Source organism: Leguminivora glycinivorella, chromosome 13 (assembly GCF_023078275.1).
Source record: "Leguminivora glycinivorella isolate SPB_JAAS2020 chromosome 13, LegGlyc_1.1, whole genome shotgun sequence".
Classification (NCBI taxonomy): domain Eukaryota; kingdom Metazoa; phylum Arthropoda; class Insecta; order Lepidoptera; family Tortricidae; genus Leguminivora; species Leguminivora glycinivorella.
The window spans coordinates 13,698,567-13,726,264 of record NC_062983.1 but is presented as its reverse complement, the minus strand read 5'-3'; the positions used below and the strand labels follow the sequence as shown (position 1 = coordinate 13,726,264).

General features: G+C 38.5%; 2 protein-coding genes across 2 annotated transcripts; both read left to right on the top strand.

Annotated features, from left to right (window-relative positions):
* The first annotated feature begins 566 nt into the window (after window positions 1-566).
* Window positions 567-19,823, top strand: LOC125232635. Its single transcript, XM_048138381.1, has 5 exons — window positions 567-742; window positions 15,681-15,788; window positions 16,503-16,580; window positions 16,882-16,970; window positions 17,894-19,823. Exons 1-5 carry the CDS (start codon window positions 670-672, stop codon window positions 18,119-18,121), a joined length of 576 nt encoding a protein of 191 aa, XP_047994338.1. The 5' UTR covers window positions 567-669; the 3' UTR covers window positions 18,122-19,823.
* A 1,407-nt stretch (window positions 19,824-21,230) lies between these two features.
* LOC125232636 (NPC intracellular cholesterol transporter 2 homolog a) lies at window positions 21,231-27,698 on the top strand. The gene is made up of 3 exons (XM_048138382.1): window positions 21,231-21,379; window positions 26,545-26,658; window positions 27,126-27,698. Exons 1-3 carry the CDS (start codon window positions 21,307-21,309, stop codon window positions 27,404-27,406), a joined length of 468 nt encoding a protein of 155 aa, XP_047994339.1. The 5' UTR covers window positions 21,231-21,306; the 3' UTR covers window positions 27,407-27,698.

The window sequence follows — 27,698 nt, the reverse complement described above, 5'->3', positions numbered from 1 at the left end:
CGAAGTTTACCAACGAAAAATTATGAAAATTTTAGTAAACATTGGTTTTATGCTAAATATTACAGGAAAAATATAATCGTGTTTGTATTTTGAATGCTTTTTTTTTATTCACAAAAAACTTTTCAGATTTTTACTTTCAATTTACCCACCCTTGCGGATGCACATCGTACTTCAAATTAATACGAGATGTTACATAAACCATCTTCTGTCCAATAACGTAAAAACTGTTTAAATCGGTTAACATTATGAAGAATTATCCTTGAAAAACCAGGTCGCGCAAATTAGTTAGCAAATTAGGCGCTATACACAATAATACTCATTATTTGTCTTCTAGGCAAGTCATTAGAGTTATATGAAAATATGAGATTATTTTTACTAGGTAGTTTGAAAGAAAGTTTGTACGGAACCCTCGGTGGGCGAGTCCGACTCGCACTTGGCCGGTTTTTTCTGTATTCTCATTAAGTGACGCATATTAATATTATTAATGGTAGGTAATTTTGGTTTGTAATTACCGCCTAATGCATCAGATTTTCAGTAGCTGAGGTGGCGTTATCAGAAGGAGATAATCTTGTACTCGCTTACCTATACTTGGCTAGCGTCTTTAGATATAATTTCAGTTTTAAAAACATTTATTGTCACGCGCGAGTATTTTTTGTTAGCAAAAAGAGAATGTTTCTATACAGTTTTATACTTTTTCTAGTGGCTGAGAAAGTTGTAGCATCAGTGATATTTGAGGATTGTGGTGAGTTCTTTTTACTGCTCTACGTAATGATAAAACTAGTCAACATGATTATTGTCGCCACCAGAGTGAGCAAGATGAAGGTAAGAGCTTGCGGAGAACTGACAGCAGAATTTGAAGTTGTTACTGGTCTAAAACAGGGAGACGCCCTTTCGCCAATGCTGTTCAACTTGGTACTCGAATACGTCATCCGAGAAGTGCTTAGGTATGACGGGGGTGTGGAGTTGAACGGCAAACATAAGATCATTGGCTATGCTGTAGGCCTAGCACATGATGGCCGCGGGAGTATGTCGCCGCGAGATAGATGACACGTCTTTGTCTAATTGTATTAATGACATAAGGACAGGTAGTCTATCTCGCGGCGACATACTCCCGCGGCCATCATGTGCTAGGCCTGCTGATGACCTGGGGCTATTGGCTCATAATAAAAGGGACCTGGAGGCCATGGCTAGAATTGTTGAGCAGGAAGGGGAGAAGATTGGTCTCAGAATTAACCGCCAGAAGACCGAATATCTACAGATGAGAAGATACAAGAACACCAGAACGAAAAGAGAAGATCTAGTAGTTGGAACAACCACCTACAAAGGTGTGGATCATTTTAGGTACCTGGGTTGCACTGTAACTGATACCAACCAAAGGGAGGAGGAGATAGATATTCGGATCCAGAACGCCCTAAGATGCTCGGCAGCGCTCCACCGAGTGTTAGTGTCCAAGCTGATCAGTAGACCAACCAAAATTCGAGTCTACAAGACTGTTATTAGACCAATTTTGATGTATGGGTGTGAAGCTTGGACACTGACACAGAAAGAAGAGAGCAAGCTCTTAGTGGCGGAAAGGAAAATCTGGCGGAAGATTTTAGGGCCAATGAAAGAGGGAGATGGAACCTGGAGGCGCAGGAAAAATAGAGAGCTCGAAGAGCTAATGGCGGTAATAATAATTGGCAAGATCAAAGCCACACGACTCCGCTGGCTCGGCCACCTGGAAAGGATGGGAGAGGATCGTGGTGTGAGAAGAGCATATGTGGGCCACCCGGGTGGTAAACGTCCGCGTGGGCGTCCCAGATATCGCTGGTGCGAGGAAGCCCTGAAAGACCTGTCCGCACTCGGTGTATCCAACTGGCGTGAAGTGGCGCAGGATAGGGCAGAGTGGAGATCTCTTGTGTCGGAGGCTAAGATCCTTTTTGGGTCGCTGAGCCAGTGAAGTAAGTAAGTACGTAATGAGTAGCTGAAATCTATGTCGATATTGTCGAAAACCTTCCCCATTTTCCGTTTGTTTTAGGTATTATTCTCGAGAGAATGTTTCTCCTACAAAAAGAGAACGTCCTCCAAACTCGAACTTTTGCACCCGGAAACTTATTCTAGATATAGATATTCTAGATACTTACTGATAAATAAATAAATTAAGGACCCACAGTTACAAAATTTATTGCATAGAAGCCGTCACTAAGTGTACCTACGTGCAAAAAGAGATACATTTCAAGTAGGTGCCGTAATAATTTACAACTTTGCCCTTTAACTTTGCTCATCGCATCACAGTGCCTACGTCTGAGCGAAGTAATTCAAACATATGTTGCAGATATAATTGAATTGTAATCCTGAGTGTACTTATGAATGTACCTGCAATCAAGGCCGATATAATACCGGGACAGACGAAGCCCATACAAAAAAGCATACCCCTGAAATGTATGGGCCATTTTAGGCTTAAAACTAGATGGAGCTGTTTCGCAGCCTGGAAGTGGCCAAAACCATATTTTCCCCAAATATTTTTTATAAGAACAAATGACATGCTTCTTTATTTTAATATCATGATGTCACGTCAATACACATTTTGAAAAAAATAAATTTGTAGGCATCATCACTTACTGAATGTAAGGTATCCGTAATCTGTAAATCAAGGTCAATCAAGATAATAATATGAATCATTAGAATATGTAGTTCTTCTTCTAGTAGTAGTTATTTATATCTTATTATCTAGTGTAGGATAATATACATAGAACAATACCTAAATACTCATACTATTCAGGGAGAATGAGAGTGATGAAGAAACAGACGCTTTCCTCTATCACTTCCTAAAGTATATATCAAGACTACTGGTTATTATAAAAAGATTAAGATTGCTGCCGTGATTGAGGTTTATTGTTCTACTTATCTACTGCGGATCCACCCGATTAGGCATTTGTCTGCTCCGTTTCGTGTAAAGAGGCAAGTAGGGCAACGGCCTGTTGCCGGCCGGCGGGCTGATAGTCAGTGGGCTTCTAACTTCTTAACCACGAGCTCTTACGTGTCTTGCCACGAGCTCTTTAAGTGTCTTTCTACCGGCATGGACAATTGGTCCTCAACATTAAAAACTTTTAGTACTACTTCAGGAGAATAATTAAGTAAGCTGATTAAATATACGAAATACTTTTATTGTTTAATAAGTGTACATAAATCACATCAATTATTTGAATATCTAAAATCACATTAATTAAATGAATATCTAGTGCCCCAGTCGAAGTCTCAATGAATAAAGAGGTGGCCGCCGGTGCCGCAACGGTATTTATAGAAGTGGAGGGGCGCCGCCACCACCTGGCCGGTCGCGCAGCAGGTAGAATCTTGCCGCGCGTTCAAGGTTGCCAACACGGCCGTTCTGCAACGTGTCAGCCCCTGACACCACCACGTTTCATCCAGGGTACTGTAAAATACGAAATTGCATATAGTTAATTAAACTGTTTTATTTTTAATACGTGTTTTATTTTCCTCCCAGTAATTATTTCAACTAGCATAGCGTGAGATTTACATGTTAACTACTCGATCCCAGACAACTAATGTATGTTAAACAGGTTCTGAATAATAATCACTCGCACTTATTGACTATATCGCACAAGAGACCGAGTTAGATTATATTCGAACCTGTTCATTCTCATTATAAAGTCACTTGCACTTAAAGAGCTAAAGCTTCACTTAAGCGTCCCAAGTTCACCTTATAACGAGACCATTGTCTGTGGCGCAACACATGATAAGAATTTAGCTATTTATTATGAGTTAAGCTTGATAATAAAGCATATATTTGGCACATACTGTACTAGGCTCTATGATTTATGGCTTGTAAAGTAATATTACTAAGATTGTAATTGAAATACCTTGCCAACACGAAATAATAACGGTGAAAACTTACATTTAATCTGAAGGCCAGTCTCCTATTCGGATCCACGGCTTCATGTTTTCCGCCGCGGCCGTGCCCGAATAGTGCTTAGTACTTCGTTCCGAGCCTCGCACATCCGTCACCTCATATCTGTCATTCCCTAGGACGCTCTTGACTTGAAATGGGCCCTTATAAGATGGCATTAGCTTCCTACTTTGGCCGTCGTTATTTTTGCATAGATTTTTCAGCAAAACAAGGTCACCCACCGAATATTTACACGCTTGTTTTCGTGATTCATCAAACCGCTTTTTCTGATATATTGCATCGGCTTTAATATTTTCATCGACCCTTTTACGCAAGTCAGACACGTCAGTTAATACCCCGTTATCAAGCTCAGATGTTAATAGATTATCGTTAGCTGTTCTTACGCGATATCCAAAAACACTTCACTTGGTACTGCTCTAGTGGTTTTATGTATAGTACTGTTGAGTCCCTGTTGTAATACTTTAACATATTGGTCCCAACGATCATCATCCGTGTTAGCGCCTAAAGTTCTCATTGCGTCTAGAATAGTTTTATTAAAACGCTCGACTTGACCATTTCCGCGTGGCATACCGGTAGCTACTGTATGCATGCGTATGTTATTGTCATGGCAATATTTTGTAAACTCACTAGATGTAAACCCTGTGCCCGCATCTGTGATCACACGTCGCGGATATCCGAACGTTTTAGACATGAGTTCTAATTCTTTAATGATACGAGCAGAGTTTGTTGTTTTCACGGCATAAATGAACACGAATTTTGTGAACGCGTCAACCATCACCAATAAATATTTATTTTTTTGCTTTGTCTCAACAAATGGACCCAAGTGATCCATATGTAATGTATGATATGGTTGAGCATGTTTAGGTATAGGGAACAGTTCACCCTCCTTTGGCCCGCCTTTGTTTTTGAAATACAAACAATTTATACAGTTTTTGATGTATTTCTTAACTATATGCCTCACCCGTGGAAACCAATATAGATGGTTGATGCGTTCGACAGTCTTGTCTATAGAAAAATGGCCCAGGTCGTCATGGGTGCTTCTTAAGATTTGCCAAATACAATTTTTTGGTACCACCCATTTCCGTCCCTGGGGCGTTCTTCGATAGACTTTATTGCCTAAAAGCTCATAATTATTAAAAATATCTTTATTATCTTCGGCTTGTCCTGACTCGAGTTTATCTTTAATTTTTACTATCTCGGGGTCTTGTAATTGAACAGACAACATCCAATCGGCTTCTGTTATTGAAAGGACGACTTCACGCTCAGATCTTTCCCCGGATGGCACGGGGTTTCGACTCAACGCATCCACGTGCTGCATACGTGCGCCTTCTCGATGCTGTATCTCAAATGAGTATTCTTGCGTTGATAAAACCCATCGGGCAATCCGAGGAATGATCTCCTTTTTAGTGAGAGCATACCGAACCGCGTTACAGTCCGTCACAATTTTGAACGTAGAACCTAACAGGTATAACCTAAATTTTTGAAGCGAAGCAACGATTGCAAGCAACTCTAGTTCGAACGAATGGTAACGTTTTTCGTCTTGATTGGTCTGTCTACTATAGTAATGGACGGGTTTTTCGCCTTCTTCCGTTATCTGCATAAGGATTCCGGCAATGCCTTCCCGACTCGCATCTGTATATAATATGTGATCTTTTGACGGGTCAAAAATTGTCAGCACGTTATTAGAAATTAATCTTTCCTTTAACATTTGAAATGCGCGTTCGTGAGTTTCTTCCCATACCCAAGCACTGTCTTTTTTAAGCAGCTTCGTCAGTGGTGATGAAATCATGGCACAATTTTTTATGAATTTACGGAAATAACTGATTAACCCCAAAAACTGACGTAATTGGTGCACAGTCTTGGGTGTAGGAAAACACTTCACTGCCTCTAATTTACTATCATTTGGCATTACCTTATCCGGTTTTATCTTATAGCCAAGAAAATCGATTTCCGTTTTGAAAAAATGGCACTTTTTTAAATTTAACGTTAAACCGTTGTCGCGAAATATCTGAAGTACCTGCTCTAACAATTTCAGGTTTTCATCTACCGTTTTTGTTACCAAATAGACGTCGTCGAGATAAACTATCACATTGCCAAAACGCAGATTACCCAGCACCCTATTCATCATCTGCTGAAAGCATGACGGCGCGTTGACTAGCCCGAATGGAAGACGTAAAAAGTTATAATGGCCGTCCTCGGTAATAAACCCGGTTTTAGGCACTGAATCGGCACTGAGAGGTATCTGATAGTAGCCACTTTTCAAATCAAGACTCGTGAAACACCTGTTACCCTGAAGCCTATCTACCAAATCTTCGATGCGTGGCATGGGATATTTATCCGTCACTGTGACCTTATTCAGAGCGCGGTAATCCACACATAGCCTTTTCTCGCCGTTTTTTTTATTAACTAAAAGCGCGGGCGAAGCGTAAGGAGAATCACTGTTGCAAATTATTTCGTTAGCTAGCAATTCTTCAACCATATCCCGAATGATTTGTCTATCCGAGGGGGATGACCTAAAAGGTCTACTCTGTACCGGCCGCGGGTCTGTCACGTTTATGGTCATTTCGTGGTTCTTTACTTTCCCTAATTCACTTAAATTCCTTGCCACACAATCACTGTATTTATTAAACAGGCTAAGTAATTCAGCGTGGTTCGAGTCGGCGTCAATTTCAGTTTCGTTAATCGTTTTACAAAACTCATCATAATTTTTTGCATAATTAAATTGTAGCACGTTGCCAATCCGCGAATACATTAAGTCAGGGCGCTCCGTCACATTCCGTCCTATTAGGATATCGCATCCTTCCAGATCATCAATTATATAAAAATCAACACTTTCCAGCTGCACAGAATCAAGTTTTAAGCTGGCGTTTAACCTAAATCTAACCGGTTTTGAAATACCTTTTTGAAACCCCTGTAAGAAGACAGGCGATGTGAGATGGTCGCATTTTAGGCTGTATTTTTGGGCCAACGATTCAGAAATCAAAGAACAACTAGCCCCTGGATCGATAAATGCGTCATGAATCACCACTTTGTCTAAGACAACTTGTTTGACGAATTTATCACGCGAATTAGAAGATGATATGAATTTAACCTCTTGTTTGTCGACCTTTGATTCAGTTTTTAAACCCTTTTTATGGAAGCAAGCCGATTCAAGGTGGCCTCTTTTATTGCAAAAATCACATTTCACATCGCATTGACTTCTTTTATGATTACCGCCACATGTAAAACATTTAATCGCCCGTCGCGTTTGTGACTGTGAACTGCTTTCATCAACACTACCGGAATGTGACGACGCAGCATGACCCACGATTCCGCTCGAAGGCATTTTGGTGGAGTTATTAGGAACGGCAGACTGAGATTGACTCGACTTTGAGGGTATGCTACTAGCATTGGATTTTTTTATCTTATATGTACGACTATGCAGGAAGCTAGCCAATTGGTCGCATGAAGTGAAGCTGTTTGTTTCGATATTCCCGTCTCCTATATTACCTAATATAATAGATATAGTGTCCTGTTCCGAAAAGTTCAAACGCAAACGGTCAATTCTACATTTTTGATCAAAATAAAATTCGTACAAGGATTGGTTTTCGCGAGGTTTTTGATCTACCACTTCCTTTAATAACTCAAACATGTTTCTCTGAATTCTAAAGCTCGCGGATAGCTTGCTATGCCAGTCAGCCCATTTCCACGACGGCCATTGTTTATCAGTACGCAACAGGGAGTCATACCACACTTTAGCAGAACCTTTCAGTTTGTTTAACGCTTGATACCGGGTTATTTCATCTGACCAGTCAAAAGTCTTTGCATACGATTTAATAATACTAAGCCATGCATCAATATCATCTTTAAGCGGGTCGAATTCCGGTATGATATTATTTAGCGTGTTTGAATTTGTGTGACTCACGGTTTCGAATCCATTTCTGTTCCTTTTCCTCGAGCGATCGCTCGTCTTACTTGTCGAGCGCGATGCCTTCCTGCGTCTGGGAGGTGGCGGTGACGGTGTTCTGGTACTCTCGCTGTCGGAAGATGAGCTACTAGAACTACTGCTACTTTTACGCTTACGACTTTTGCGCGACCTCCCCATACTGCGTGAATAATTTTACCACTTCTGATAAAAACTTTTAGTGTACTTCAGGAGAATAATTAAGTAAGCTGATTAAATATACGAAATACTTTTATTGTTTAATAAGTGTACATAAATCACATCAATTATTTGAATATCTAAAATCACATTAATTAAATGAATATCTAGTGCCCCAGTCGAAGTCTCAATGAATAAAGAGGTGGCCGCCGGTGCCGCAACGGTATTTATAGAAGTGGAGGGGCGCCGCCACCACCTGGCCGGTCGCGCAGCAGGTAGAATCTTGCCGCGCGTTCAAGCGTTGCGAGGCAAGCGAAGCGAGCGCGCAGCGAGTTCGTCCAACAACAAATTTAAAAATTTTTTGATTCGTTCACAAAACAGCACATAATATTTTTATATTAAAGGAAAAAATGGAAAAATTTACGCTTCCGGCGGGACTTGAACCCGCACCATTTTTGCAATCCGTGCAATGTTCTTACCAATTGAGCTACGGAAGCCACGCCGGACTACGCAAATCTTTCCATGCCTATCCTTTTGTACACACGTCTTGGGGTGACGTCTAGCGCCATCTACCGACAGACTATTACATCTTGTAACAATACATATACATATGTTGTATTACATGTTGTAAAAATGTTTAGAATCGTTAGCAGACGTTTCTGCTTAATAAAAATTAATTCAGCACATAATAGTCGCTCATTTGCAGTCGATTACTTAAAAATGGATCCTCCCAAACACGCCGTTTCTGCTTTAGTTTTCGTTTCTTACTTCTTCGAAGCAATAAAGCTAACAGAAGTGTTTCGTCGTCGGAATCCATTATGTAAGTGACTGTCTAAGACGCAGATCACTTTCAGCGAATACGCAGCGTATTCGTTACGCGCTCGCGGCGAATTCGCGACGCACTCGCTGCGAATTAGTTACGGGCTCGCGACGAACTCGCTGCGCGCTCGCTTCGCTCTCGCCTCGCTTGTAAATCGCAAGTGTGATAAGGCCCTAAACGATAACAAAAGTGCATCAGTAACTAGGTAGGTGTACTTATCAATACTACATACTACCCATATAACCATAATCGGTCGCCGTTCCTACGCAAATCCTCCTATTTTGTGTACACACAGGTCTTCGGGTCTCAATGCTTAGTCGCAGTACGGTCGACGTTTAGTCGCGGCGACCCAAATGGGGACGATTGGTAACAGGCACAAATGGTCACAGAAGTGGCAGAAGTGTGCACTACGCGTGCACACATTGTTACCGTTTGGCGACTACTTTCCCAAAATCATTCGTTCATTTCATTCTTTTCAAATGGCGACTGTCAGAGACGTCAAAGTAAAAAAGAAATAAAATCATTTGACATTAAAATGTAATGGCGTAAGAATTTATTAAAGATAAATATTGTTTGCATTTGTAATATAATGTGGGCTAATTACCATGGCCAATTAAATTGCTCGAGTGATTTCATAAAATAAGTCTAAATTTATCAACGCGCCATCAATTTACCTCAGTTTAACCAGTAATAATATTATTGACTACTCGGTGTTTGCGTGTTATGTATATTGATTGGTGAAGTTTTAGTGCTCCGGTGCATATACTATACCGAAATAATAAAAATAATGCCTAGAAAACCAATAAAGTTGTTAAAATATGGATTAAGACGGTAATATTCCATGTAAAAAACAGTCGCCAAACGGTCACCAAACAGTCGACAAACGGTCGCAAAATGGTCGCAGCGTACACGCGTGACCGAAAGCAGTGAATATTTATTATATTTTCAAAATGGCTTCTTGTATTAATTTTTTCCAGGTATCCTCAAACTTTATAAACAATTAAATATGCCGTCGTACTCAGTTGCCCTCACTAAAGAAGATTTAAAAAAAATTGTAACGTGCGTACCGAGCTGCTGGGTTGTAAAGGATCGGGGATCATATTATTATGGTCTTCTATAGAGCAACTAGTATTTTGCGGCATTTCACAATTGACACTTGTTGAAGTAGTCGTCATTAATATTACTATCAACATTAATTTCAGCGATCTGTACTTCTTTTGTCAAGATTTTTGTATAGATAAGTGTCTACAAATTTGTAATGTTAAAGAGACATAAATAAAACGTAGTAGAGTAAATATAATGTGTTTTTTTTGTAACCCAAACAAAATACTTGTAGATACGAGTGCGGAAAAGAGGAAAATCGATACGAGTAGCGATAAATTAATACACGAACGAAGGGAGTGTTTTAAATCGACACGAGTTGTGAATGTCCTTTTCGCACGTGTATCGTACGACGATTTTCAGTACCTAAATCTAAGCTAAGAGTTTCGACCAGACAAGAAATGAATCATTGCTTGATTTGCTCGCACTACTGCGTTAAAAAAAGCAGCATCTGTACTGAAAAAAACTATCATTGCGCAACAAAAATTCTATTAATATCACAGTAAATACTCTATTTCATTTGATTCCTACTTTTATTGTGTAAAGCAACACTACACTTCATTTTTATCAATAAGAATTAAAAATTATATATTTAATACATTAAGTAACTATAAAGTGCTTATCTATTTGTATTATCATTCTGCATTTTTCTTAACTTTCCCACATTTCTATAAAATGTCGAAGAGTGCTTAAATGGTCGTCGTCGTTTATTATTATTTAATTCGCTCATATTTAAATGATTCAAAGCAACCAGTCCACAACTTCACGAGACAGTTTGAGAAACCTTCGTATTTCAGATTGTCATTTGCGGATACAGTGGTTTAGGAGCAGTTCGGTAATCAGACCTACACATGTGTGTACAAATTCTGTCAATGTCACTGTCAGAAACCGTTCTGACAGTGACAATGACAGCCACAAATTCGTCCACATGTTGTTACCGTTATGTGTGCAAACGTCGACTAATAAAGTGTCGTTAAAAGTCATTCTGACAGTGACATTGACAGCCACAAATTCGTACACATTTTGTTACTGTAACGAGTGCACACGACGACTACATTTTGTTATTGTATCAATACGGTCGCATTGTTTGCACGACGTTACCACGCGTTATGTCACATTTGACAGTTAGTTACTGATTTGAAGATTTTGCGACTGAAATGGTTGTATGGGTAATAATTACATACCTAATTGTGGCGTAAGGATGTGACGACTCCATCGCCCATTGGTTTTACCAGTGCAATCAGTCAACGCAGGGCAGCTTGTGGCGAGCTGTTGGGGAACAGCGACCCCACGTACCCGAGTGCTCCTGGGGAGTTCTGTTACCCGTAAGGCGGGTGGGTGGGACAGTACTCTCTACCTCTGGCTTGCCTTGGCTGGCCGTCCAGAGTGGAGTCGTTAGGGCTACATGCCCCAGGGGTGGAAGTGAAAATTTGCATAAGACGCGAGTTGGTACAGTGGGTTCACAGCCACTGGGCAGAAAGCGGTGTACACCTCTCGACACCCTTGAGTTCTCACACCGGTGATGCCCTTGAGCCATCTTGGATGTCGCTTTTTGTGGGGGCCTATCTTGTGGGGACGAGTCACCGTCTGCCGGAAATAAAATTGTATACCGTTTTATTAGGCAGGCGTCCGGTTTTTTATCCATAGCCCAGTATTTAGTCCATCACTTTCATCAAAATAGACCAGGTCATTTTAGATTCCATTAATTCTCAAATAGTCCTTACACCCTGGCGGGTGTTGCCTCTGCGTGTGTCCCATGATACGGGCAAGGGCAACATCCGCTCGGTGTACCCCTTACATTTCATTAAAGTGTCGAAAGGGCCTCTACGCGTTGGCTTCGGCCCCGCGCACGCCTCCCAAAGGTCCGGAACACCATTGTTCCGTGATGGGAAAGACATACCTACATATTTATTAAATAAGTTTTTTTGCAAAAAAATCATTTTTGGCACAAGCTTTTATCGCCGACTGTACCTTTCTTTCAACAGTCATCTACTGCTCTCCGAGATATATGTTTCTAAAAACCCCTTACTCGATGGGGATACGACGTTTCATAACGAGAGTTCCTGTGACCACCTTTCTGCTCCATCATCTGATCAGCTCCACGATACCATAATATTGCGTTGTCACGTGATTTACATATGTGTGCAAAATTTCAGCTCAATCGGAAACCGGGAAGTGGGTCAAATTTAGCTTCTACGTTTTGACTTTATACACTAACATACTAACAAGGCAAGTTGAATAAAAGCTTGTAAATACACCGTAGAAAGGTATTTTTTGTATTAAATATTTATTTTTTGCGGTGGGATTAATTGCATGTAATAATTTTTAAGAAAAAAAAAACCGCCGCCTTTGGGGTTCTGGTGAAAGCTACTTGCGAATGTTGGATTATGTAGAAATGTGTAGGTATTTTTAAAACTGCTTTTAATACTTTAATTATTTGATGGCAACACAAATGAATATACGTATACCGTTAAGGTTTCAGGAGTTTCCTCAACAATTCCTCATGAATCCGATTATAAGAAATCGAAGCTTGACAAAATTTGACTTGAAAACTCAATATTCTTAACAAACATAACTAAATAAATGTCACTGTTCTGAACTTAAATGCATGCTATTCTTATAAAAATACCAAAGTCACTATAAGTGTGCCGTTCAGATTTGAGGAGTTCGGTTCTGACCATCATCAGCAGTTCCACTGCACCAAATGTCACTGTTCTGGACGTAAGTGCATGCTGTTCTTATAAAAATACCAAAGTCACTATAAGTATGCCGTTCAGATTTGAGAAGTTCGGTTCTGACCATCTTCAGAAGTTCCACTGCACCAAATGTCACTGTTCTGGACGTAAGTGCATGCTGTTCTTATAAAAATACCAAAGTCACTATAAGCGTGCCGTTCAGATTTGAGGAGTTCGGTTCTGACCATCATCAGCAGTTCGACTGCACCAAATGTCACTGTTCTGGACGTAAGTGCATGCTGTTCTTATAAAAATACCAAAGTCACTATAAGCGTGCCGTTCAGATTTGAGGAGTTCCGTGACATTTGGTGCAGTGGAACTGCTGATGATGGTCAGAACCGAACTCCTCAAATCTGAACGGCACACTTATAGTGGCTTTGGTATTTTTATAAGAACAGCATGCACTTACGTCCAGAACAGCGACATTTGGTGTAGTGGAAGTGCTGATGAAGATCAGATCGGAACTCCTTAAAATCTGAACTGCACACTTATAGTGACTTTGGTATTTTTATAAGAATAGCATGCATTTAAGTTCAGAACAGTGACATTTATTTAGTTATTTTTGTTAAGAATATTGAGTTTTCAAGTAAAATTTTGTCAAGCTTCGATTTCTTATAATCGGATTTATGAGGAATTGTTGAGGAAACTCCTCAATATATTCATTTGTGTTCCCATCAAATAATTAAAGTATCGTAAACTAGAACTTTCCTTTGCTAATCCGCGAATAGATAACGTGCAAGTAATTAAAGTATTAAAAGCAGTTTTAAAAAATATCTGCACATTTCTACATAATCCAACATTCGCAAGTAGCTAATAGCAGACGACCGGTCTGGCGCAGTCGGTAATGACCCTGCCTGCTACGCCGCGGTCCCTGGTTCGAATCCCGGTAAGGGTATTTATTTGTGTGATGAGCACAGATATTTGTTACTGAGTCATGGTCAATCTGTGTAAGAATGTCCTATAATATTTATTTATTTATTATTTTATTTATTTTAGCTTTCACCAGAACCCCAAAGGCGGCGGTTTTTTTTCTTAAAAATTATTACAGTTTCTGTTCACGATTAAATAAGTATAGCTGGTTGTTAGATTTTAAGTTAAGCCTTCTGGCTACAAATAAGCTGAATTAGTAGGTACCTAACTTAGCTAGAGTTAATTTTTACAAGCTTTTATTTCAACTTGCCTTGTTAGTATGTTAGTGTGCGTCAAAACGTAGAAGCTAAGTATGACCCACTTCCCGGTTTCCGATTGAGCTGATATTTTTTTCACATATGTAACACGTGACAATGCAATATTATGGTAAATATCATAGGGGCTAATCTGATGATGAAGCAGAAAGGTGGTCATAGGAACTCTATTATGAAACGTCCTATCCCCATCGAGTAAGGGGTTTTTAGAAAGTCTCGGAGAGCAGTAGATGACTGTTGAAATAAAGGTACAGTCTGCGATAAAAGCTTGTGCCAAAAATGTTTTTTTTTGCAAAAAAACGTATTTAACCTTGATGTTACCGCTAGTGCAGAGCGCAGTGCACAAAACGATCTTGTTGATCTCAGCCACATATAGTTAGGTATTCAAATTAGATTTATTAAACTATAGAATATTCTTAGCTGTTCACCTGACTGACGACTATTCATGATTTCTGCAATCTTTAATTTATAGGAGTAATTATTAGACACTTATCTGGGTGCCTAGGTCTTGACCGTTGGTATTTCTTTCAAATTGCGACAATTAATATTGCATAACCAATTGACCAGTCTGCTGTTGTCAACATCAGTTACTGATATGCCGACGGAAAACTTCCAAATTTCTGAAATTTTCACCGAGGAAAACTTCGGAAACTTTCCGTACTTTGAATGGACAATTGAAAGGATGGCAACTTTCCATTTCATCCATTTTAATTCCCTTTATTTTTCGTGAATTTTTCAAGAAATTTAACATTTTTTTGGAAAGTTTTCGCAACTTGCACATCAACTATTGACATTTTAAGGATCTACACAATAAGGACCCATTTACACAGTGCGAGAACTCTCATGCGAGTTTCACTACATTACAGCATTGATTGGTGTGCTGAATTGTAGGTAGGTACAACGACTACAACCTCAACAGTCCGGAAATTAGGTAGGTACTTAACTACATAGATAAAGTCGCGTCTAAATGAGTCCTAATAGACGTGGAATCGGCTCGACTGTAGCCTGGTCAAAGTGGTGGAGCGGTGAAGTCTAATCTTCAAAATCTACAAATACCTTCTTCTTCTATTCTGACAGGAGGGGTCAGAGTAGCAATTTTCTTGTCTCAAGCCATGATTTTAATGTCACTGCTGGCCGCACATAATATTTGCTACATATGGACCCTGCTACCATTATCAGATCAGTTGATAAGGATCCGCATCCGTCAACTAAAGAAAAACAGCAAAAAGCATAAAAATATGTGGACTGATGCTAATGTCGCTTCGTACACACATACATACATACAATCACGCCTGTGTCCCATGAAGGGGTAGGCAGAGCACATGAAACCACTCAGGCCCCAGTGCCACTCCTGGCAAATAAGGGGTTGAAACAAAACGAAACTGTGACATTGCAGTGACAGGTTGCCAGCCTCTCGCCTACGCCACAATTTAACCCATATCCCACAGTCGCCTTCTACGACACCCACGGGAAGAAAGGGGGTGGTGAAATTCTTAACCCGTCACCACACGGTCGCTTCGTATTTAGTATAACGGCTCAGCCACGACATTGGTCTAAGCGCGACAGCGGCGAGCGGCGGCCATACATTGAAGCGAGACACAGCGATGGGACTTTTCATTCGCACGTATGGCTGCCGCTTGCCGCTGCCGCGCTTAGACCAATGTCGTGGCTGGGCCGTAATAGCGGCAATAGCGCTCTTGTATGAGATATGTTAACAAAGTACGCCATTGCCAGACCCGTGCAAGCTATATCAGCCTGTAATTAAAACCTATAGGATACCTACGAATCCTAAAAGTAAATTTTTATTATTAAGTAAGTACAACCTACTTATTTTAATTTTTCTTCTGTCCAGGATCAGCGTACGAGTTGGACGAAGTTAACATACATGGGTGCGGCATGAGACTGCCCTGCGTAGTCACCTTGGGAGAAAATGTTCCTGTCAACGTCAAATTTTATGCAGGTAAGAATAGGACAGGCTTCATCAAATACACAAGTATGACTACTGTCAAGTGGGGTAACTAACAGGCCAAAAGCAAATAGGCAATAGAGTTACCACGGGGTTACCCTACTCCCTTAGACTAAAGACATTTGTTGACGGCACATTACAATTTCAGAGTCAGAATTCAGATACCAGTTTTAAGGTTAATTTAACGAGCTAAATTCGTTCAAAGTGAAAAATATTATTCAATATATGTTAATACCCCTGATGAGCATCACTTAGCCGACTTCAATTAGTAGGCATCTTCTTATGATGTCCGAATTTACCAAAGGTATTAAATTTTGCCCGTGTGGTGACGGGTTAAGAATTTCACCGCCCCCTTTCTTCCCGTGGGTGTCGTACTGTCGTAGAAGGCGACTGTGGGATATGGGTTAAATTGTGGCGTAGGCGAGAGGCTGGCAACCTGTCACTGCAATGTCACAGTTTCGTTTTCTTTCAACCCCTTATTTGCCCAGAGTGGCACTGAAACCTGAGTAGTTTGATGTGCTCTGCGTACTCCTTCATGGGACACAGGCGTGATTGTATGTATGTATGTATTAAATTTTAATAGGTAATCTGGGGGCACGGCAGTGCCCCGCCAAGTCGAGCAAAAAGAGGCACGGCCGTACCATCCTTTTCTCGAAGCATAAGTATTTCTCACTACTTTGCCTATATTAACAAAAAAACTTGTTCCAGGCTTCTCATCCACGCAGCTCGACCAAGATGTGGTGATCAATATCAACTTGATAAACTTAAGAACAAATGTTACTCCAGGTAAATTTTGTTAGTTTAGTTATTTCTCAAATATTAAAGCTCCATAACTATAACCCCAAAGTATCTTCAGGATTTTATTTCACTCGCAGAATCGCTATGACCAGGATTCAATCAGAGAATGCTTTGCTTTGTTCAGGATCAGATTCAATGAACGTCCTCAAGGTAAATATGTAATTTTGCTCCCATGTGATTGTGAAATGATCTACTATTTCGTCCCTTTTAGAATATGACGTTTCTCACCCCGTCTAGAAGTGAGCAAAGTGATTTTTTTTTATTTAAGATTTTTTTATTGATTTTTTAGAGCCCTGTGTAACAGTCCACTGTCCAGTGCGAACCAACGCAGTTACTTCCTTCACCAGCGTTATGACTGTACCCACCAATATGGCTTTGGTAATTATTCCTGTACCTATATTGTACCTATACCTATCATTACTTTAATTAATCTCTCAATGATAAACTACTACATAATGTTTATCTACTAGTTACTTGCTATAAGTATCTTAACATTGTCATGCTGAGCAACTTTTATGGAACCAACCCTAAAGTTGCGAAAAGTGTTGGCTGTCATTCACTACATATTATTACACATTACATACAATTAAATTGTGGCTGCCTGAACTTGAAATTTTCTTTGTGGCAATAAATTTTTCGCGTCTTCGTAAATGAAACAAGAAACAATTTCATTGGCTGACTTGGTCGAGCAGACGAGTACCCATCTCCACCTCCACTAGTAAAAACACAATTGCTTACAAAATATGCATCAATGCCACTTGTACGTTTTTATTCTTAGACTTGTAAAAAATCTATTTCCATTTTTAACAATGGATTCTAAATTTTAATAATATTGAGGGCTATTACAATCTTCAGACTCGGATACTCAGTTGTGGTTGTTTTCCTGGTCGTTAAATTAAATGAATAGTTATGGCACAATACAATGTATTAAACAAACAATGAAGCACAATTAATTACTGATGATGATAGTAAGTTTAAGTAGCGGTAATAAGTAAGTAGGTAGGTAAACTAGGTAACCTACCTACGTACTAGTCCCAATTTAACCCTTTCGAGGGTTTTGGAACGGTTGCTCTTCAACATACCCTTTCAATTAACTTTTAAAGCGCTAGCGCAATTCGCAATTATGGCAACGGAAACTGTTTCCGAAGTAAAATGAACGGGTAGGTAATTTCAAAGGAAAGCAAGTTACAGTTTGATAACAAACAATCGGGAAGTACCTACTCTAAATTTAAATGTCGATAACACATTTTCTCTGACTGACAACGATAACTTTGACCCTAATTAGAACCTATTATTTACAGAACCAACGAGGCTATTTGCGTTGGCGCGTATACAACGAACAGGGCAGACAAGTACTCTGCTACGCCGTGATGGTCCAAACCCAGAGTCCTCTGCAGAAGATTCTTCGCCAAGCGATGGCCCAAGTGCCTGACACACCGAGCCACTCCCACAATTTGAACAACGTGAATGCCACAGACCTATCTTACATAGAGCTGGCGCGTGGTCACTATCAGACCAATAGTAGATAGTTCGCCTGTTACGAACATCTTTTGTAAATAGAAGGCAAAGCGATAACGGAAAGATAATGACAGACGTAATAAAACTGTGATTTACAGATAATTTATACCTATTTAATATCTTTGTTAGAAGTTATAGATAATGATTAATTTGAAATCAGATATAATTTATCTGGGTCCATATTGGCTCATATAAAATTATTTGTTATAAAATTATTGTTTATACCGATTTGTGCTCCGAATGATCATTTCTCATAATTTTACTTATCATAATTTTGTTTCATTATTATCAATAGTACTACTATCACTGTTCATAATAATCTACTTAAAATCTATAATTTTCAAATATCACTCAGTAGAAATGTCAGAAGTGAACAAGTTGTTTTGTACTAAATTATTAGAAAAAAAAAACACGCGTTTAATTTAAATCGAATACCTATAATTAAGGACGATTATTTTAAAGACTGATATTTCGGAGTATTAAACGTTTATTTTATACGTTTTGCTATTTCTATTCTATTGAAACTCCATTTTAGATACCTTTTTTCCGATTAGTCAGTAAAAAGTAATTTATACCACAAAAAATGGATGCAAAATGTAAAATAATATATATTTGAACAGAAAAGTGTCACTTTACTCCCCCCTAGTCATGAGTACCTAAAGGAGAAAAGAACTCTATTCGAAATTGTGACGTGAAAAAAGGGTTTTGATATGGGCAGAGGGTATGATAAGATTTATGAGTTAATCGCTAATGAGATGGCGAGCTCGTCCCGAATTGTGTAATAGCGATTGATACTAATACCGAGGAATTAAATATCTTAAGTCAAGCAAAAGCTATTTGTGCAATGTTAGCTTAATCTCTACGCTATTTCATAATAAAATAGTTTAAAATAAAAATATACCGAATTCTATGTCAAACATAGGTACCATTTTACTCGTTGTTAAGTATATAGCCGATAAATTGGAGTTCGGTATGTATTGTGATCATCGTTTTCTCCTAGAATACGAGCTCCACGTGTATACAAATAACGAGGTAATAAAATATATCGCGTACCGCTCAGAACAATAGGTAAATACATATATTTACAATACATTCATGTTCCTCACTTTTGAAATGCAATCTAAATATCTACAGATTTGTGTTTAGTCCAGAATTACAAACGTGTAGGTTTCCTTGTGTATTAAAGTGTAGAGTTACCTATATACACAACTACCCGTACATCATCGTAAGGTAGGTTGTTGGCTCTACCACTACAGTTTGGTACATGATACCTACGTTGTGTGTTTAATTATTTTTAATTAAAAAAAAAATCTGCCTACGACACGCCAATTGTCTTAGTTCAAAGATCCGCTTTAGATATCCAGTTAAGATACCCATGATACGTATTTAATGCTAATGAACATGAACAAAAACCAAATAACATTGTTCAGATATACCTACTTTTATACTTAACCAAAATAAACACACTAGTACCGCCTAACATAGAATAATTATGAAGATGACACGCCCTAAATGCCTATTAAGCACCCATTTTTATGTGAAATTATTGCTTTTGTTTACGTACGAAAATTTGATAACGTTGTACGTTGTCCTTCCCTTGTTTAACCCTTCATCCTAATCGGAAACTTGCCTGTCCTTAAAATAAGACAATTTTATCCACACTAACTGCTAAAGGCTTCGAAAACGGCTGAGAAAGTTGCATTTTATGCACAAGAGTGCAAAGTAATATCATATCGTAATTTTTTTTTTCTTGATGCCCTGAGCTCGTGAGTAGAATTTGATGAAAATTACGTTTTTTAATGAATAATGTCTAATAAATTCATAGATTTAGTTTAATTTATGTTTTAGGGTTAGTTAATATTTTCCTAGTGTTGGTGTGATGAACATTTATGTGTTTCACTTGGTGACAACATTTGTTTAACCTTCGTGCCTTTATTCCTTTAAACCCTCGGAACGCTGGCGGTTCAATATTGGAACCTTTCGCTTGCTCGGGTATATGGGACCGTGCGGTCAAAGAACTTTGCCCCTTGTACCAATGACTATTAAATTAACAGCACCTATCTGTAGGCCTAGCACATGATGGCCGCGGGAGTATGTCGCCGCGAGATAGATGACACGTCTTTGTCTAATTGTATTAATGACATAAGGACAGGTAGTCTATCTCGCGGCGACATACTCCCGCGGCCATCATGTGCTAGGCCTGCTGGCCTCTTAATTAAAACAATTGATAAGAAACATATACCGATTATACCTAACAAGTAACACCAAACGTAGGAAAGTAGGAATAAGGTGTACCTCCCACTCAAGCCGCATTGCGTAACACTCGTAATGTTATATTTTACATGCACGAAATCGAAATACACCTCATAGTGCAACATCGGAACTCTTTTGTTTTTTTTAAGAGGGCTTTCGTGTTAAAAATAGTGAAATCGCAACCGAGCACTCGATCATACCGTGTGTGGTTAAAATTAAAGGGCTTTGCAAGTAGTTTATAAATATATATCACATTATAGGACTTTTTCTACTTGGTCTAACAAAATATGAGAAAATGTCCAAAAGTGATAATAATTGTACCGGTGAAGGCTCGTTTTCAAAAAATTGGCAAAAATCAATAATAGCAATGTATAATCACTAAGGCATAACAGAAATTTAAGTAAACGTTGCAGATTAATTTAGTACAAAACTTACTTCGATGTGATGTAGATTTTCAAAGAAATTGTCACTTAATTTTAGGTAATTTCTGAAATAAATTGAATTCGCCTTAGGCTAGTTTACTCTTTTTCAAAAACTTAAAATAAAAATCTAGTCTGAAATGATTGTGGTACAGGATATACGAATTATAAATTTACCCGTTTTAATATTCAAAATTGTCTAAATTTTACAAATAAGATCGACTGATTCAGCTCTATACGTGCGTTTTTCTAAACGTGCATTAGAGAAAAATTCATAATTAATTTAGTGAGTTAGTTTTCAAAAATCCAGTCTTATAAAAATCAAGATAATAAGATGCTCTAACTGGAACTTGAATTAAATAAATCTATTGGATAACGGAAAGTGTAGTATTTCACCGACTAAAACTATCAATTTTACATTATTTTGACGTTTTTTTTGAAAGCAGCCTTAAGATGCGCAAACGTCAGACAACCGGTCACTTGAATGGGTCGTTGCGGTTGCGGTAACATGGTTAGTTGCCACAATGGTCGCGCTGAGTGTGGTCGTGCTGTCGTGCCTAGCCCTCGCGGTCGCCACCGACGTCGACCAGTGTCCAGGTAACACTTTACATAAGCTATTAAGAACACGACCTGCTTTCGTCTCGGGTTGCGTTCGCTGAATTCTGCACTTGTACACTAATGTTAACTGCATAAGATAGTGAAACTAGTCATCATAACACTTAGGTAATTGGACTATTATCGTAAAAAAAAACTTAGCGTAACGGTTTATTGGTTTTAAAGAGATAAGTGGCTGTAAACATCGCGTTAGTTAACATACAAGTGATATACCTATCTTAGCTCATACAACAGTAAACTGCGTTTTGTTATTTTCATGTACTAAAATGACAATAGACCAATCAATCTTATATATACAATCTAACTGGTTATGTTATATAAATAAAAATAGAAACCAATAAATCAGGTTAACAAATACAGGTCGTTAATTATAGGTACCTAAATTCAAGTATGCGATAAGAAACTTTTGAACCTAATCTAGTCTTACCCTCGTACTTATATGTTTATTTACAATTAAAAATGATTAAAAAAAGTACATAATCTTGATAAACTGTAATACGGAATTCCGAATTGGAACCCTAGGCGGGCGGGTCCGACTTGCATTTAGCCGACATATAGTATAATTTAATAAACTAGTCTTATTTTAATCTTTCAATTAAAATACAAAGACAGCTTTGATATGAATCGCATCGTCATTGTTACAATATTTAAAACAGACAGACAGATGGACAGAATCGCACCATAAGGGTTCCTTTTGTACCTTTTTGGTACGGATCCCTAAAAATACAGACGCAGATTTCGTGCATTGCATGTCATATTTTTTATACAAAAAAAAAAACATTCAGTCGAATTGAGAACCTCCTCCTTTTTTGAAGTTGGTTAAAAAACTGCCAAATAAATTGAAACCCAATGTCAAAATGTACGGCTATTCGCACGAAACATAAAAAAAGCCTTGTCAGATAAAAGTAAGGCATACCATACCATACCATACCATACCATACCATACCATACCATACCATACCATACCATACGATAACTTGTATACGTAACCACGGACGATATTTTTGGCAGAGAAGTCCGTTGCTTCTTTTAGTTTACTTAAATACTCAAAGCCTAATAGGTAAAACGATACCTAAACACGTGCAATATAATTGTTATGATTTATAGAGAACTAGCTTTTGCCCGCGGCTTCGCTCGCGGTAAATTTGAAAATTTCGGAATGCTACATACAAACTTCCACCACCCATTTTAGAGAATTGGGGGGGTTAGAAAGAGACAAAAAGTAGCCTATATCACTCTCCATCCCTTCAACTATCTCCAAGTAAAAAATCACGTCAATTCGTCGCTCCATCTTGCGGTGAAAGACGGACAAACAAACAGACACACACTTTCCCATTTATAATATTAGTATGGATTAACACAATAAAATTGTTGACACCTTTCTCACATTTTTCTCATGCCACATGTAAGTGGCATGTTCAGCAGAACTTACAGTAAAACGATATTACCCCGAAAGGAAGACTTTTTTTATCGTGCTGGGGAAGTCATCAAGTTTTGCGAAGCTAAGCACTGAATGCCAGATTTTAATACAAGTACCTACATAATCTTGTCCTGTTTCCTTTTCTTACTTATTGTAACTTGTGACACAATCCGACCTTAATCTTTATTGATTCACAGTAATTACCTACTTTGCAGTAACATTTAATCTTATTTCCCTTCTTTGTTGATTTTAAGGAAAAAGCTGTAGAAATTACATCCATTTCTTGAGGAATAACTTTACTATCCGAGTGCACCGAGGGTGATATGTACCAAGAGATCCCTAAACATAACTAATCAACGTGTATGTAATCAAACCATCAAGAAAAGAGCCGTAACATCCATCTTAAAGGCCGGCAACGCACCTCCAACACTTCTGGTGTTTCGGGTGTCCATGGGCGGCAGTGATCGCTTACCATTAGGCGACCTGTCTGCTCGTTTGCCTCCTATCTCATAAAAAATATATTTTTCCATATCAAATTAAATTATAAACTACAAAGAATACAAGTCGTTAAACTGGTATATATATATAATGACGTATAATAGAGAATATGCGAGCATCTACAATGACCACTAAGATTCTTGAATTAATTACGATTAGAAGGCTGCACAATCGCGGGAAAAACGCGATTATCAACCAAACAATGGCCACTAACCGTGTCGGCCATTTATTGAATAATTACAATAACTACTAACATAACTTTGGTTACGTTACGTCGAAAATGCACAAAGAGCGCCCTTAATAATACTATCGTCCGTGAGCGAGCGTGACTCAAATGTTTAATTCCTACATCAATAATCAGCAGCAAATACACCTTATTTTAAAGTCTACTGAATAATGATTTCGTCAGAATCATATATAATAATATAAATAAATAAATATAGGACATTCTTACACACTGAAGCCCACGGTAAGCTCAAGAAGGCTTGTGTTGTGGGTACTCAGACAACGATATATATAATATATAAATACTTATATACATAGAAAACATCCATGACTCAGGAACAAATATCTGTGCTCATCACACAAATAAATGCCCTTACCGGGATTCGAACCCGGGACCGTGGCGCAGCAGGCAAGGTCACTACCGACTGCGCCAGACCGGTCGTCAAAAATCATCGTAGGTATAATTATATCATCAAATTTTTCCCTGAAACTTTTAGCTTGATCTTGTATGGACACATTTTGTCCAGAGAGGTATTTTGGTTTTTCGATAAACATTATAGGTATGATACGAAGTATGTTTAGTTCTCTGATACACTCTGGTAATCTCGATCCTGTATAGGATAAAAAGGATACGCTCATTAAATGATTATCTCAGCCAGTTTTTTAAAAGTATCAAAGGATACCCTTTGATTCATTTGTGCACGACATCGTGCATCATTCATTATGTGGGCAAATTCCAAGGATAGGATAATTAATATGAAATATATACCTACATGCAAAAAGCAGTAGGTAAGATAGTATACTGTACAGTCCACCAAGTGGAACCCTAGGCCACTGTAGAACCATGTCACAGTGACGTTATAAATCAGATTGTAAGAAATCTCTTACTGCTTGTCATTTTGACAGGGTTGTAGAGTGGCCTAGGGTTCCAATTGGTTGACTGTACCTGTATGTATGTCATTTTGCTCCTTTGTGTAACAATATAACACTAAGTTCTCGCGCTTTGTACACATATTTTAAGTCACATACAGGTCACGAACGAACGCAGGGGAATAAAGGTAAAATAATGTTAATTAATCGCGTATGACCTGTATGTGACTTCAAATTTGTGAAACAATTTCGATTTTCTTTTGTTAATTCGAACCTTTGTACATATTTCACCTGCCACTACCGCTATCAATTAACTTTATTTATTTGTTATACAAGGGGGCAAAGTTATTGTTTAACCGCACGTGCCAATATCGATACCCGAGCAAGCGAAAGATTTCAATATTGAACCGCGAGCGTAGCGAGAGGTTCAAAAAGTTGAATCTTGACCGGTGCGAGGGTTTCAAGGCACGAAGGTTAAACAGACTTTGCCACCGAGTGAAACACAAAATTTTTCACCACACTAACACGAACACGAACAATATACTGACTATAAAACATCAAACTGCACGCACGCTGTTCAATATTGGAATCTTTCGCTTGCGCGGGTATCAATATTGGCACGTGCGGTAAACAACAACTTTGCCCCCTTGTGTTATTTGTTTATTTTCGAATAGCAAAGAGAGCGGTTACCGTTGGTTTGGTGATAATAACTATTTACTATCACTACGCATAGCACATTTTTGACGCTATGACGTTAACTGGTTAAAAAATCTACAAAACCGGCCAAGAGCGTGTCGGGCCACGCTCAGTGTAGGGTTCCGTAGTTTTCCGTATTTTTCTCAAAAACTACTGAACCTATCAAGTTCAAAACAATTTTCCTAGAAAGTATTTATAAAGTTCTACTTTTGTGATTTTTTTCATATTTTTTAAACATATGGTTCAAAAGTTAGAGGGGGGACGCACTTTTTTTTCCTTTAGGAGCGATTATTTCCAAAAATATTAATATTATCAAAAAACGATCTTAGTAAACCCTTATTCATTTTTAAATACCTATCCAACAATATATCACACGTTGGGGTCGGAATGAAAAAAAAAATCAGCCCGTACATGTAGGGGGAGTACCCTAATAAAACATTTTTTTCCATTTTTTATTTTTGCACTTTGTTGGCGTGATTGATATACATATTGGTACCAAATTTCAGCTTTCTAGTGCTAACGGTTACTGAGATTATCCGCGGACGGACGGACGGACGGACGGACGGACGGACGGACAGACAGACATGGCGAAACTATAAGGGTTCCTAGTTGACTACGGAACCCTAAAAATTATGAAATCCACAGTTCCGCAGACGGAAGTAGGTAGGTATAGGTATTCATGTTTGTGAAGTGCGTGAGTGTGACATGCAAATACAAGAGTACCTCTACTATACCTACTTACTGAGCACCAATCAGTGACTCTTCACACCACAACGCGTTCAATGCCTATTTATTTAAAATAACCTTCAACCGAATGACATCGAAAAAAATAAACAATTGATTGAAAAAACGCATACTAAATCGCGAACAAAAAACGAAGATACGCAATAGTACCAATACACATACACGTAGATATGTATAATAATAGGTACTAAATAGTATATGTAAAAATTTATAATCAGTATAGGTACTTAAGTTAGCGAAAGAATAAAAACTACTACTACTACTGTATTGAGTATTGAGTACTACTAAACTACTACTTACACCACACTTACACCCACCGGTACACCGAATATGTACTGGCTAGATAGAAGTAAATATAAGCATAGTTTCGTCAAATATGTGTTGAGACTACAAATGGTATTTACATATCTCTATTTGTCATTTAAAAACCATGGTATTAGCCAGTATAGGTATCAAGAATTCCATCGTGTAGATTTTTTGTAGGTTTTGTTTATGTAACGTTACGTATGTATGCGTAATTGGGTAGATTGGTACCTATTGCAATCGGCTTTTGTTTGACTAATAATCAATCAATGATTTCTGAAAAACTATAATACAAGCGTATTCAGAAAATCTTAAATATTTCCTAACTTACTTAATTCTAAAATTAATACAATGAGGGCCTAATAGTGATATATTACCCTTGGTTTTGCAGGTGGTCGAACAATTGAAAACCTCAGGAGCGATGTTGTTCTGATGCCTTGCAAAAAGCTGCCATGCAAGCTCAAGAAGAACACGAGGCAACACATCACTATCAAATTCAAACCCGGTAAGTGACTTACTCGACAAGACACAATATATTTTGTAGCCCAATAGTGCAAATGGCCTAACTTTACTTTTTTTATGTGTATTCCCTATACCCTCATCTTTGGTTTTCCAAAAATAATAGACAGATCTTTGCGATAATTAAGTGTTTGTTTGTTCCCAAAGCTACCGAATCTACTGATTAGTCAGATCAGATTTATCAAAGACGATAGTGTAGGTACTATTAGGTAGTGAGGGTTACCATTTCAGCATGCTCAATATGAATTCTACATATAGACTCGCAACTCATACAGTATATAATATAATATAAGGTACTTAGGTAAGTACTGACCGTTAACCGCAGACCAGGAAAACGTGTCGTTATCGTTTATGTCTGAGATTATAATACAAAACCCTAAGCACGTAGATCCCGACAATACATTGAATGTATAATATAACGATGTGTAAACTAACAGGAAGTTTTATTTCTAGATAAGGAAATTAAGGAGCTGAAGAACCACGTGCAGGCGGAGGTGTTCGGAGTGCCGCTGCCTTTCGTCGGCGTGGACGGGCAGTCCTTGTGCGGCAAGATTGAAAATGAGGCCGGGGAGAAGGTCTCCTGCCCGCTGTCTGCCGGCAATACCTACATCTACAAGGACTCCTTCCCCATCGAATCCTTTTACCCAGAGATAGCAGTAAGGGTGCACTGGGCTCTGCGATCGCACGGGAAAGATGTCACGTGTTTTGAAGTACCCGCTAAAATAAGCAGCTAATGTAGTGGAGAAGTTATAGCGAACAGGCACAATAGAATTTTGTAACTTAAAATGTCGCGTATGATCAGAGGTTTATGGTTTAATTTAAATAAGTATTTTAAATTGTTAAATAACAAATTGTTTTAAATTCCGTCGAGCTGATCCGCTGATATGCCATGAAGTAGGTAAGTAAAACAGCATAGAAAGCTCAATATCTCGATTCTATCCATGTCCATGCTTTGGCATGCAAATGGATTGCAATAATTATTTTAATAAGTGGAAGACAAGTGTTTAATAAAACCGCTAGTACTTA